The sequence below is a fragment of the Mesoplodon densirostris genome, chromosome X, assembly GCF_025265405.1.
Source record: "Mesoplodon densirostris isolate mMesDen1 chromosome X, mMesDen1 primary haplotype, whole genome shotgun sequence".
Taxonomy (NCBI): domain Eukaryota; kingdom Metazoa; phylum Chordata; class Mammalia; order Artiodactyla; family Ziphiidae; genus Mesoplodon; species Mesoplodon densirostris.
Genome location: NC_082681.1, coordinates 105,375,797 through 105,389,615, shown reverse-complemented (window position 1 = coordinate 105,389,615; position 13,819 = coordinate 105,375,797). Strand labels below are relative to the sequence as shown.

General features: G+C 38.9%; 1 protein-coding gene across 1 annotated transcript in view; it reads left to right on the top strand.

Moving 5' to 3' along the window:
* Positions 1-13,819, top strand: part of CFAP47 (cilia and flagella associated protein 47) — a 299,411-nt gene that overhangs the window by 279,674 nt on the left and 5,918 nt on the right. Inside the window, 1 exon segment of the mRNA XM_060086541.1 lies at positions 454-515. Coding sequence (XP_059942524.1) covers positions 454-515 — 62 coding nt within the window.

The following is a 13,819-nucleotide window of genomic DNA, read 5'->3' as shown; positions in this document are numbered from 1 at the left end:
GAACAGCTCACAGAACTCAGAGAAACATTTTACTTACTGGATTACTGGTTTATTATAAAATAATAATCTAAGAAACTGAACTTATAAAAACAGAGTAGAATGGTAGTTGCCAGGGTCTGGGGGGTAGGGGAGGAAATTGAGGAGATGTTGGTTAAGGGCACAAACTTGCAACTAGTAGATACATAAGTCCTGGGGATCAAATGCACAACATAGTGACTATAGTCAACAATACTGTATTATAAACTTCAAAGTTGCCAAGAGACTAGATCTTAATTGTTCTCAACTAAAAAAGAAATGATAATTACGTGACATGATAAAGGTGTTTGATAACACAACTGTGGTAATCATATTGCAATATATAAACACATACACCTCAAACTTACACAATGTTATATGTAAATTATATCTCAATAAAAAGTATCATAAATTAAATATTTTCTTTTTTCTTCATAGATCTTAGATAAAAATAGATGTCATTTCACAAATTCCCTAAAACCATTCTTTACTATTCCAATGTAATAAACTCGAAGAAAAGAAACTGGAATCACATTTTAAAAAGTCACAGGTCAGTGTTAAGAAAGTATTGTAACTGCCAAGCTTTATCTCAGACAGAGCTTTTTCTACCTTTTCTGTTTGTTCTGTTCTAATCACAAAATGTACAGAGCATCATGTCCGTCACAAAAAGAGACGTATGTAACATGACTGACTAAATCAATTATGTCTCAAAGGTAATAACTATTGGAACATTGCAAAGGTTAGCAGTTTAGGATAAGATTTCATTAACCGTGATCAGTGGCATTTTATTTGACATACATAGATGTTTTAAAATTTTGTGTGAGCCTTGAGTCATAAATGCAGATGTATAACTCATAATGTATATGCATATGAATATGTAGTACAGAGAATTATTTCAAGACCATGCTACTATAAATGAGCATTCATCTAGACAGTTATTAATAATTCATTGAGCCTCACAAGTCATCTGAGACACACAGATGACAAAAACTATGCATATTTCTGAAAACAAGAGGCAAGAGTCTGTAGGTGAGAAAAATTTGGTACCCCAAAATATATCTTTGGCACATTAATTATTTTAAGATGGTTGTTTTTTAAGAAGCAACAGATAAGGAAAAAACTCAGAAAACCAAATAGGAGTTACCTTTTTGTAAGAAACATGAACATTTATAAGGGAAATCTCCATTAGTAAGTTATGTCTGCCTCACTGTACCAGGAAGAAGAGGATGACTCTAATCTCTAGAGTTTCTTATCAGTGGAGAAGATGATGACTTAAATCTGCATAAAGATTGTTTACTGTTGTTTTCCTGGTAACCTCTCCTGACTCTCGCCTCCCTCAACATCCTCTTTTGTCTTTAGCTGAAGATGGTATTTAAGGTGAGGGCTTCAGCCATTTTGGCGAGTTACTCATTTCTTCTGGGTCTCTCCCGTTTAGACATGTTATTAAATTTTTGTTTGATTTTCCCCCATTAATCTGTCTCATGTCAATTTAATTATTAGAGCAGCCAGAAGAACCTCGAAGGGCAGAGGAAAATGTCTTTCTCCTCAACAAGTCCCAGGGAGACTCAGGTCCTAAAGGAAGAACTCCAACTCTGGCATGAAGAATGAGTCAGGTGATGGTGTCTAAATCCTAATAGCAATTAACCACACTGGGGGTTTGATTGAAAATGCAGCCAGTACCATTCCACCAGGAGGTCTGAATCTTCCTGGGCCACTAACCACATTAACACTCGGCCACAAGTGCTTAGGTTGTATCACCATTACTGGCTACACATGAAAGTAAGTGCAGCTGAAATGTGCTTTTGTCTTAAAATCAGGTGAGTTTGACTTTAACTGAAACAATTGAATATAGTGTCTGTCATGATAAGTTCTGGAGTTGGACTTAAATGAGTCCTGGGTGAGTTGCTTAATGACCATCTGAGCCTCCATTTCCCTCATTGTAACATGGAAGCTGGGAAACCACTGTATCCGACTTAGAGTTGTGGAGACAGTGTACATTAAGTAACACTGCAAACTAAACATTAGCAGAGTAATAATACAAAACAATTTTTGTTAGCATCTTGGAAATTATGAGAATGCCTGTCTCCCAGGAGAAAATGCAGAAAAAAATAAAGTGGCATGTTAAGAAGTCCTTTAGATGGCCCATTGTTGGATGGTTGTCCATACTCAATAGATTTGTGAGGGTTCCTTATACGTATCTGTCCACTTTTGTGTATTTACAAAATTCTCCAAAATAAAAAGTTTTTAAAAGTCCTTTAAAAGTAAAATACTACATAAACGTAAGAGGAAACCACTGTACTGCTGTGGTTCTCAGAGTGGTCCCTGGGACCAGCAGCATCAACAGCTATCTGGAATCTTGTTTCCAGTGCATATTCTTGGGTCCCACCTCAGGTAAATTGCATCAGAAACTCTGAGGATAGGAGCCGGCTGCCTGTGTTTTTTTAACATGCCCTCCAGGTGATTCTGATATACCACTAAAATGTGAAAATCATTAATATAATGAAAATAGGATTAGCCTGTGTTGGAGGTTGATTCCCTAATGGAGGCTAGACTTGGGCAATCAGAGGCTCCTTACACCCCACTCCCACTCTGAGGAACTGCTTCAAGGACGCAGCCTCAGATCATAATATGTTATTGAAACCATCTGGGCATATACGTGACAGAACCTCGTGAATGCCTCTATATAAAGTTTTCTTTTTTTAACATCTTTATTGGAGTATAATTGCTTTACAGTGTTGTGTGAGTTTCTGCTGTATAACAAAGTGAATCAGCTGTACATATCCATATATCCACATATCCCCTCCCTCTTGCGTCTCCCTCCCACCCTCCCTATCCCACCCCTCTAGGTGGTCACAAAGCACCGAGCTGATCTCCCTGTGCTATGTGGCTGCTTCCCACTAGCTATCTATTTTACGTTTGGTAGTGTATATATGTCCTTTCTCTTCTTTGCTCACGCAGCTCCTGGGCTTCAGCTTTGGATTTGGCCCCACCTCTGCGTGTAGGTTACCCTCTGACATCTGTTCTTTGCGCAGACAGGAGGGGGTTAAGGGAGCGGCTGACTAGGGGGCTCTGGCTCACTCATGTCAGGGGGAGGGAGGGGTACAGTAGTTATAATTGGAATGCGGGACAAGCCTGTGGCAGCAGAGGCCGGTGTGACTTTGCAACAGCCTGAGGCACGCCGTGTGTTCTCCTTCTCTCACCGGACAGATTCCTGGAGTCTTCCTCTCAAACGTTCAGAAGTGCTCTATATAAACTCTTTAAGATTCTGGCAGGCGGGTGAGGAGATCATCCTGCGGCCGCCGGAGAGAAACTTCACATGTAAGTTCCCTTGTTTTTTTTTTTGTTTGTTTTTCTTTTTTTTTTTTTTTACGGTACGCGGGCCTCTCACTGTTGTGGCCTCTCTCGTTGCGGAGCACAGCCTCCGGACGCGCAGGCTCAGCGGCCATGGCTCATGGGCCCAGCCACCCCGCGGCATGTGGGATCCTCCCGGACCGGGGCACGAACCTATGTCCCCTGCATCGGCAGGCGGACTCTCAACCACTGCGCCACCAGGAAAGACCTCCCTTTGTTTTTGTTTTTGTTTTTACGGTACGCGGGCCTCTCACTATTGCGGCCTCTCCCATTGCGGAGCACAGGCTCCGGACGCACAGGCTCAGTGGCCATGGCTCACGGGCCCAGCCGCTCCGCGGCATGTGGGATCCTCCTGGACCGGGGCACGAACCCATGTCCCCTGCATTGGCAGGTGGACTCTCAACCACTGCGCCACCAGGGAAGCCCTGTTTTTTGTTTTTAAATCTGCCACCTACCAATCTGGAGTGGTCTTCTTTCTCTGGTTTCTCCTTGCTCTCCCTGTACTGGGGCCAGTTTCACATTTTACCCAGGGAACGCCCAAGGTTTGAAACCAACAGTCCGGGAGTTAAGAGGTCGGAATTTGAGTCTAGGATCAACTGGTTTTATAACCATGGACAAGCCACTTACCTTGAGCATCAGTTTCCTTATCTCTTAATGAAATCTGAGTTTTATGGCCTCCTGAGCCCTTTCTAGCTTGGCCTTTGAGGATGACTCTGGTATACACAGCTTAAGTGAGAAAATGTGGTTTCTGGGAAATTGATCTCTGAACTTGGAAAATTATGAGCCTTGGTTAACTATGCAAACTGCTAATAATTAAACAATTGTCTTTAATTAATGGATTCTCTGTGTATAGCTGGGAGAGTTCATTTTCATCTCCAAATACAGTTTGAAAGTGTAAATATTGTTTCACAAATAGAAAGTATTTCATGTTTTTCATTACAATAGTCGTTGGTGTTTAGATATTATTAAGTATAGATGACGGGGTAATTTACTTGTGTTTTTATAGCTTTGCGTTCTATTTGCAGAGGAGGGTTTTACAGTTTCTGGAACACATTTAAGAAACTAACAGTATGCTCTTAATTATAACTATAGATAAGAGTTTGTTGTGAATCTACAAAGTGTTGTTAAAGGACTTTTTAGCACCAAACGTTGTCAAGTATTTGCCCAATTCAGTCACCCTCCTTTGGTTCACAAAATGATGTTAAAATTTACAAGAGTCATGAAACTTTGGCCACTCCGAGTTATCTTTAGGGAGGGCAGAGATTACATGAACTGGAGGGGGGGGGGTCAAGGGTTAAGAATAATTTCTATGAAGCGCCACAGTTAATTGCCAGGATACTCTTGAGGCTAAGCATTTAAAAACAGCAAAGTAATGAGGAAAAAAAAAAAAGGCATACTGGACTTGAAAGTATGTTGCTGAGTGCCACGTTGGGAAGCAGGAGAAGCCAGAAGCTCATTTTCTCAGATGTGATTCAGCTAAAAGGAAGAAGGCCAGATCTTCCTTTGTTATCACATCCTGCAGCTCCATGGATGATAGTAACATTTCTGGGGTCCTTGAGCCACCAGGGCACCTCTTAGTGTTACTGCTCACCCCTTTCAGTCAATATTAAACAAAAATTTAATGGGAGACCAGAGAATACAGTATCCAGGCCTGAGAAAAAGATCAAACATCCTCCTTAAAAATCCACAGGAAGCACCTTGCATCCCATAGTGGTCTATTATTTACAGATTTAAAGTGTCTTGTGGATAAAGGAGATACTTAACTTTTAAAAAAACCAAAAAATCAGTATTTAATCCTTGCAGATACTGACAGCAATAGGCTGGAATTAAGCTGCACAAGGGGCAAATGTAAGGCTTGCAATGCTGCCACTCTGGAGATTTATAACAAAGGCACAGATGAGTATTGATGTGCTGTAAAGCAAGTTAAATCCTCATGGATGCACGAACTAGCAAAGAAGAAACAAGTCTAGGTGTTTGAACTGGTCAGGGTCTCTAGTTGGGTATTATTTAGAGAGTAAATTAAAAGAGTAGAACAGTGAAGTGGGGACTGAATCTGATGCTTATTTTATTCCCATTCATGCTGCGCATATAGTGATATGAACAGGAGGGTCACAAAAGAAACAGCTAATCCTGACACATAGCTGACACATGCCTATTTCATTTGATCCTTACAAATTGGAAAGGGTTTACATAATGTAGTCATCCTGTACTTCTGCCTGGTGACCCTTAGCAGGAGACTTCTGGTTCCAGCCAAGTTGGAGAAACCTCCTTTCTTCTAGGTCTTCATTCTTAAAATGAAAAGTCCTAAACCTGACACAGTAAAAAACCATAGGAAGACTTTGAAAGGCAGAAAGCTGGTGAGATGACTAGGAACGTTGGGACTTGAGGAACAACATGGCAGTGATTTCCCTGCTGTATTAGTCTATCCGGGCTGCCCTAACAAAGGACCAGACTGAGTGGCTTAAACAACAAATTTATTTTCTCAGAATTTTGGAGGCTAGCAGTGCAAGATCAAGGTGCCAGCAAGACTGTTTCTTTTTATTACTAATTTTATTGTGGTTAGAACACTTAACATTTAACGTAAGAACTTAAGAACGCAACAAATTTTTAAGTGTAGAATACAGTATCATAATCCATAGGCACAATATTGTTCAGCAGATCTCTACAAATTATCCATCTTGCATAACTGAAATTTTATAACTGTTGATTATCAACACTCCATTTACCCCTCCACTCACCCCTGAAAACCACAATTCTATGGTTTACTTCTATGGGCTTGGCTATTTTCCATATCTCATATAAGTGGAATTGTGCAGTATTTGCCCTTCTGTGACTGGCTTATTTCACTTAGCAAAATTGCCCTCCTGGTTCATTCATGTTGTCACGTATTGCAGAATTTCCTTCTTTGTAAAGGCTGAATGATAGTCTGTTGTATGTGTATACCACATTTTCTTTATTCATTAATCTATCTATGGACATTTAGGTTGTTTCCACATTTTGGCTATTATAAATAAGCTAGAATAAACATGGGAGTGCTAATACGTCTTCAAGACCCTGATTTCAATTTATTATGGATAAATACCCAGAAGTGGGATGGCTGGATAATATGATTTTTCTAATGTGAACTTTTTGAGGAACCTCAAAAAGTTGTCTGAGGTTTTTGAAAACAAAAAATAGTTTTCAAAAGTCACTGCACCATTTTGCATTCCCATCATCAGTGTGAAAGGGTTCCAGTTGATTCACAACCTCATCAACATTTGTTGTATTTTGTTCTTTTGATAATAGCCATCCTAAGAGGTGTGGGGTGATGTCCCATTGTGGTTTTGATTTGCATTTCCCTGATTAGCAAGGTCAAGGATCTTTTCATATATGTGTTGGGCACTGGTATGTTTCTTTGGAGAAATGTCTATTCAGGTTCTTAGCCCATCTTAAAATCACATTAATGGGTTTATTTGTCACTGAGTTACACGAGTCCTTTGTGTTTTTTTTGAAATTAACCCTTTATCAGATACATGGTTTACAAATTTTTTTCCTATTCCTTAAGTTGGCTTTTCATTCTATTGATTGATTCGTTTGTTATACAAAAGCTTTTCAGTTTGATGTAGTCTGTCTTGTCTATTTCTGCTTTTGCTGCCTGTGCTTTTACTGTTAGAGCTATGAAATCATTAGATCTATGTCAGGAATCTTTTCCCCTATGTTTTCCTCTAAGAGTTCTATAGTTTCACATATTACATTTAAATCTTTAATCTATTTTGAGTTGACTTTTGCATATGGTGTAAGTGAAGGTTTCAGTTTTATTCTTTTGCATGTAGATAACCAATTTTACCATCACCATTGATTGAAGAGACTAGTCTTTCCCTGCTGTGTATTTTTGGCATACTTGTCAAAGATCAGTTGAGCATATATGCATGGATTTATTTCTGGGCTCTCTATTCTGTTCCATTGATTTATATGTGTTTATGCCAGTAGCATACTGGTGTGATTACTAGAGCATTAGAACATATAGAAATCAGGAATGTAATGCCTCCAGCTTGAGTCATATTTTTCAAGATTTGTTTTGGCTATTTGAGGTCTTTGTGGTTCCATATGAATTTTAGAATTTTTTTTCTATTTCTGGGAAAAAAGGGCCATTGCGATATTGATAGGAATTGCATTGAATCTATAAATCACACTGGGTAGTACGGATATTTTAACAAGAGTAAGTCTTTAAATGCATGAACACAGGATATCTTCATTTGTGTCATTTTTAATTTCTTTCATCAGTGTTTTTTAGTTTTCAGTGTACAAATCCTTCACTTCCTTAATTTTATTACTAAGTATTTTATTTTGATACTGTTATAAATTAGATTGTTTTCCTAATTGCCTTTTCAGATAGTTTATTAGTGTATTGAAACACAGTTGCCTTTTGTGTGTTGATTTTGTATTCCAAAACTTTTCTGTATTTATTTTTCAGTTCTAACAATCTTCTCTACAGTCTTTGGGGTTTCTTTATTATCATATCATCTGCAAACATGGACAATTTTACCTCTTTGTTTGTAATTTGGATGCCGTTTATTTCCCCTCCTTGCCTAATTTCTCTGGCTAGGACCTGAAGCACTGTGTTGAATAGAAATAAATGGAGTGGGTATCCTTGCCTTGTTTCAGATCTTAGAGGAAAAGCTTTCTGTTTTTCATCATTGAGTATGATGTTAGCTGTGGGCTTTTCACTTAAGGCCTTTGTTATGTTGGGGTAATAACCTTCTGTACCTAATTTGTTGATATTTTTATCATAAAAAATGTTGAACTTTATTATATGCTTTTTCTGCATCTACTGATGATCATGTGAATTTTATCCTTCATTCTGTTAACGTGGTGTATCACATTTACTGATTTTGATATGTTGAATCATATTTTCATGCCAGGGATAAATCCCCCTTGGTTATGGTGTATGATCCTTTTAATGTGCTGTATTTTGCTAGTATTTTGTTTGCTAGTATTTTGTTGATAAATTTTGCATCAATATTCATCAGGGATATTGGCCTATAATTATTTTCTTATGGTTTATTTGTCTGGTTTTGGTATTGGGGTGATTCTGGCTTCATAAAATGAGTTTGGAAGTGTTCCCTCTTCAATTTTGGGAAATTTTGAGAAGGATTGGCATTAATTCTTTTTCCAGCTTTATTGAAGTATAATTGACAAAAATCATATAAATTATGTATATTTAAGGTGTACAACAGAATAATTTGCTGTACATGTACATTGTGAAATTGTTACCACAATCAAGCTAATTAATACACCCATGGACTCACATAGTTACCTTTTTTTTTTTTTTGGTTTAGTGAGAACACTTAACATCTACTTTCTTAGCAAATTTCAAGTGTACAATACAGTTTAATTAACTGTAGTCATTAATGCCTATCTAAGTGTTAGGCAAGTTTTGCTAGGGAAGCTATCTGGTCCTGGTCTTCTTTTGTTGGGAGGTTTTTAATTACTGATTCAACCTCCATGCTAGTTATAGGTGTATTCAGATTTTCTATTTCTTCATGACTCAGTCTTGGCAGTTTGTATATTTCTGTAACTTATGCATTTCTTCTGTGTTGTCCAGTTGGTTGCTGTATAATCATTCATAATAGTCTCATGATCCTCTTTATTTCTGTGGCTTCAGTTGTAATCTCTTCTTTCATTTCTAATTTCATTAACTTGAGTCTTCTTTCTTAATCTAGCTAAAAAAAATTTTTTTTCAGGAAATGATGCCACACATCACCTGGTCCATCCCTTCATGTTTTATAGTGAAAATATGTCAGGGGAGGTGACTTATTGGATACCAAACAGTGCAGGGCATAAACTTACATATTTTTACCTGGTGCTGGCTCTATTACACCAAAAATTATATTCTTAAACAGCTCAAATATCATCAGCAGAGGCTAACAGGCAGAGCTCTCTCTTCCTATATTGTTTACCCCAGAATCTTTGCATAGGAGTTGATCTGTGGCAGTGCAAAAGGGGATGGAATTCTTCATATATTTTATGTCAGTTAAACATGACCTTGTGTTAGAAGTCCTTAGTCTTGAGATTGGCACATAATATTGTTCTCTTTTGTGTATGTTCAGATTTTTTTTAAAATTTTTATTGGAGTATAGTTGATTTACAATGTTGTGTTAGCTTCAGGTGTATAGCAAATTGAATCAGTTATACATGTATCCACTCTTTTTTAGATTCTTTTACCATATAGGCCATTACAGAGTATTGAGTAGAGTTCCCTGTGCCATACAGCAGGTTCTTATTAGTTGTCTGTTTTATATTTAGTAGTGTGTATATGTCAGTTCCAGTCTCCCAATTTATCCCCCGCTTAAAAATTTGAGTTCACTAAATTATATGTCATTAAATCCAGGTTCAGTTTACTGCAGCCTTTGTAAACAGAGGAACTATGATCTTCCTATCAACAGCCAATGCCTAACAGACAAAGTATCATGATGAAGAATAGATTGTCCAGATGGCTCTATTTGTGTTGTTTCTGGTGACTTCTTATTGTTGTACTTTTTTTTTTTTTTTTTTTTTTTTTGTGGTACGCGGGCCTCTCACCGCTGCGGCCTCTCCCGTTGCGGAGCACAGGCTCCAGATGCCCAGGCTCAGCAGCCACGGCTCACAGGCCCAGCCGCTCCACGGCATGTGGGATGCTCCCAGACCGGGGCACGAACCCGTGTCCCCTGCATCAGCAGGTGGACTCGCAACCACTGCACCACCAGGGAAGCCCCTTATTGTTGTACTTTTGATTCATACTTAGAAATACCAACCACATCTATTTTTCCAAGAATACAGCAGTTCTTTTCAGGTAGCCAATATTTTTTTCAGCCTTAATGCAGTCAAGCTACTTTTTTTTTTTTTTTTTTTTTTTTTTTTTTTGTGGTACGCGGGCCTCTCACTGTTGTGGCCTCTCCCGTTGCGGAGCACAGGCTCCGGACACGCAGGCTCAGCGGCCACGGCTCACGGGCCCAGCCGCTCCGCGGCATGTGGGGTCTTCCCAGACCGGGGCACGAACCTGCGTCCCCTGCATCGGCAGGCGGACTCTCAACCACTGCACCACCAGGGAAGCCCTCAAGCTACTATTATTTGACTTAGACTGATGTGCAAAAGGTTCCAGAAGGATGAAAACTAATAGGCATACAAAGGGCTTGAAACATGTAGGGGAGGGAATTCACATATTTCAAATCAATCAGAACTTTGCAGCTGTCAGATCTTGGCAAATTCTTCAGCTTTGCTGAATTTTCAGTCCTCTTTTTAAAAATTCCAGTTGTAAAATGCACCACATCTAAGTGCTATAAATTTTAAATTAAGATAAATAAAAAGTATATAACATTGTCTCAAAAAATATGCATTTAATATTCACTCAGGAAATTTGTTTAAAATTGCAATTCCATGTTCTTACCCTGTTATAGGTTGAATGTTTATATCCGCACAAATTCACAAAGATGGGGTTTTTGAGAGGTAATTAGGTTTAGATTACATCATGAGGGTGGGATCCTCATCACAGAATTAGTGTCCTTATAAGAAAAAGGACGAGAGATATTCATAGTTATTCTACATGCCAAGGAAAGGCCATGTGAGAACATAGTGCGAGAAGGCAGTTGTCTAAAAGCTAGGAAGTGGGTTCTCACCAAACGCCAACTCGGCCAAGACCTTGATCCCCTGGACTTGGCAGCTTCCAGAACTATGAAAAATAATCTTCTGTTGTTTAAGCCAGCCAGACTTCAGTATGTTGTTATAGCTGACTAAAACACCCCCACCCTCAGTATGTCTGGAACATGGCCCAGAAATCAGCATTTAACGAGATCCCTGGGAAACTTTGGTCTTATAACAATTAGGACATGTCACTCAATGTAGATAAACATAAATAACAATGATATTTTTTTAATTATAGAAAAAACAAATGAGCAGATATTATTTCAGTAGCTTGAAAAAAACATAAGAACAGTTGCACAGGTCTAAATTAGTGTGACTACTGCTGGACTTGCTCATGTGCCTTTTCTTCATAATCGATAGGAGCTTCACAAAAAAGCCCAAAATGTATAAATTGTGCTTTTCTAGAAATAGACTCTGTGCTAAGATTCTCTTAGAGAATCCAAATTATTTAGGATGAGCCATGTAAAATCACCTATATTTGAATGATTTTCACTTGGCAAATGGCAATTTTTTTTCTTTAATTTTTTTAACATCTTTTTTGGAGTATAACTGCTTTACAATGGTGTGTTAGTTTCTGCTTTTAACAAAGTGAATCAGCTATACATATACATATATCCCCATATCTCCTCCCTCTTGCATCTCCCTCCCACCCTCCCTATCCCACCCCTCTAGGTGGTCACAAAGCACCGAGCTGATCTCCCTGTGCTATGCGGCTACTTCCTACTAGCTATATATTTTACATTTGGTAGTGTATATATGTCCATGCCACTCTCTCACTTCATCCCAGCTTACCCTTCCCCCTCTCCGTGTCCTCAAGTGCATTCTCTATGTCTGCATCTTTATTCTTGTCCTGCCCCTAGGTTCTTCAGAACCTTTTTTTTTTTAGATCCATATATATGTGTTAGCATACAGTATTTATTTTTTCCCTTTCATCATTTTGTCTTGCCACTCCCTTCTGGCTTGCAGAACTTCTGCTGGAATATCAGCTGTTAACCTTATGGGGATTCCCTTTTATGTTATGTGTTGTTTTTCCCTTGCTGCTTTTAATATTTTTTCTTGGTATTTAATTTTTGATAGTTTGATTAATATGTATCTTGGCATGTTTCTCCTTGTATTTATCCTGTATGGGACTCTCTGCGCTTCTTGGACTTGATTGCCTATTTTCTTTCCCATATTAGGGAAGTTTTCAACTATAGTCTCTTCAAATATTTTCTCAGCCCCTTCCTTTTTCTCTTCTTCTGGACCCCTATAATTTGAATGTTGGTGAGTTTAATGTTGCCCCAGAAGTCTCTGAGACTCTCCTCAATTCTTTTCATTCTTTTTTCTTTATTCTGCTCTGCAGCAGTTATTTCCACTATTTTATCCATTTTCTGCCTCAGTTACTCTGCTATTGATTCTTCTAGAGAATTTTTAATTTCATTTATTGTGTTGTTTATCATTCTTTGTTTCCTCTTTAGTTCTTCTAGGTCCTTGTTAAACGTTTCTTGTATTTTCTCCATTCTATTTCCAAGATTTTGGATCATATTTACTATCATTACTCTGAATTCTTTCTCAGGTAGAATTCCTATTTCCTCTTCATTTATTAGGTCTGCTGGGTTTTTACCTTGCTCCTGCATCTGCTGTGTGTTTCTCTGTCTTCTCATTTTATTTAACTTAACTGTGTTTGGGGTCTCCTTTTCACAGGCTGCAGGTTCGTCATTCCCGTTGTTTTTGGTGTCTGCCCCCAGTGGCTAAGGTTGCTTCAGTGGGTTGTGTAGGCTTCCTGGTGGAGGGGACTAGTCCCTGCGTTCTGGTGGATGAGGCTTGGTCTTGTCTTTCTGGTGGGCAGGATTGCGTACGGTGGTGTGTTTTGTGGTGGCTGTGACCTTTTTATGATTTTAGGCATCCTCTCTGCTAATGAGTGGGTTGTGTTCCTATCTTGCCAGTTTTTTGGCATAGGGTGTCCAGCACTGTAGCTTGCTGGTTGTTTAGTGGAGCTGGGTGTTGGTGTTGAGATGGAGATCTCTGGGAGAGCTTTCACCATCTGATATTACGTGGAGCTGGGAGGTCTCTTGTGGACCAATGTCCTGAACTCAGCTGTCCCACCTCAGAGGCACTGGCCTGACACCCAGTCAGAGCACCAAGACCCTGTCAGCCACACGGCTCAGAAGAAAAGGGAGAAAAAAAGAAAGAAAGGAAAAAGATAAATAAAAGAAATACAGTTTTTTAAATAAAATCTTTTTAAATTATTAAAAATTAAAATGTAATAAAAAAGGAAAAAGAAAAGAGCAACCAAACCAAAAAACAAATCCATCAGTGATAACAAGTGCTAAAAACTATACTAAAAAAGGGCTTCCCTGGTGGCGCAGTGGTTGAGAGTCCGCCTGCCGATGCAGGGGACACGGGTTCGTGCCCCGATCCCGGAAGATCCCACATGCCGCGGAGCGGCTGGGCCCGCGAGCCATGGCCGCGGAGCCTGTGTGTCTGGAGCCTGTGCTCCGCAACGGGAGAGGCCACAGCAGTGAGAGGCCCGCGTACAGCAAAAAAAAAAAAAAAAAAACTATACTAAAAAAAAAAAACACCAAAAAAACCTGACAGACAGACCCTAGGACAAATGATAAAAGCAATGCTATACAGACAATATCACACAAAGAAGCATACACATACACACTCACAAAAAGAGAAAACGGAAAAAAAATATATCTATATATTAAGAAAAAAAAGGAAGAGAGCAACCAAATCAATAAACAAATCTACCAATGACAATAAACTCTAAATATTAAACTAAGATAAACATAAAACCAGAAACCTGTCC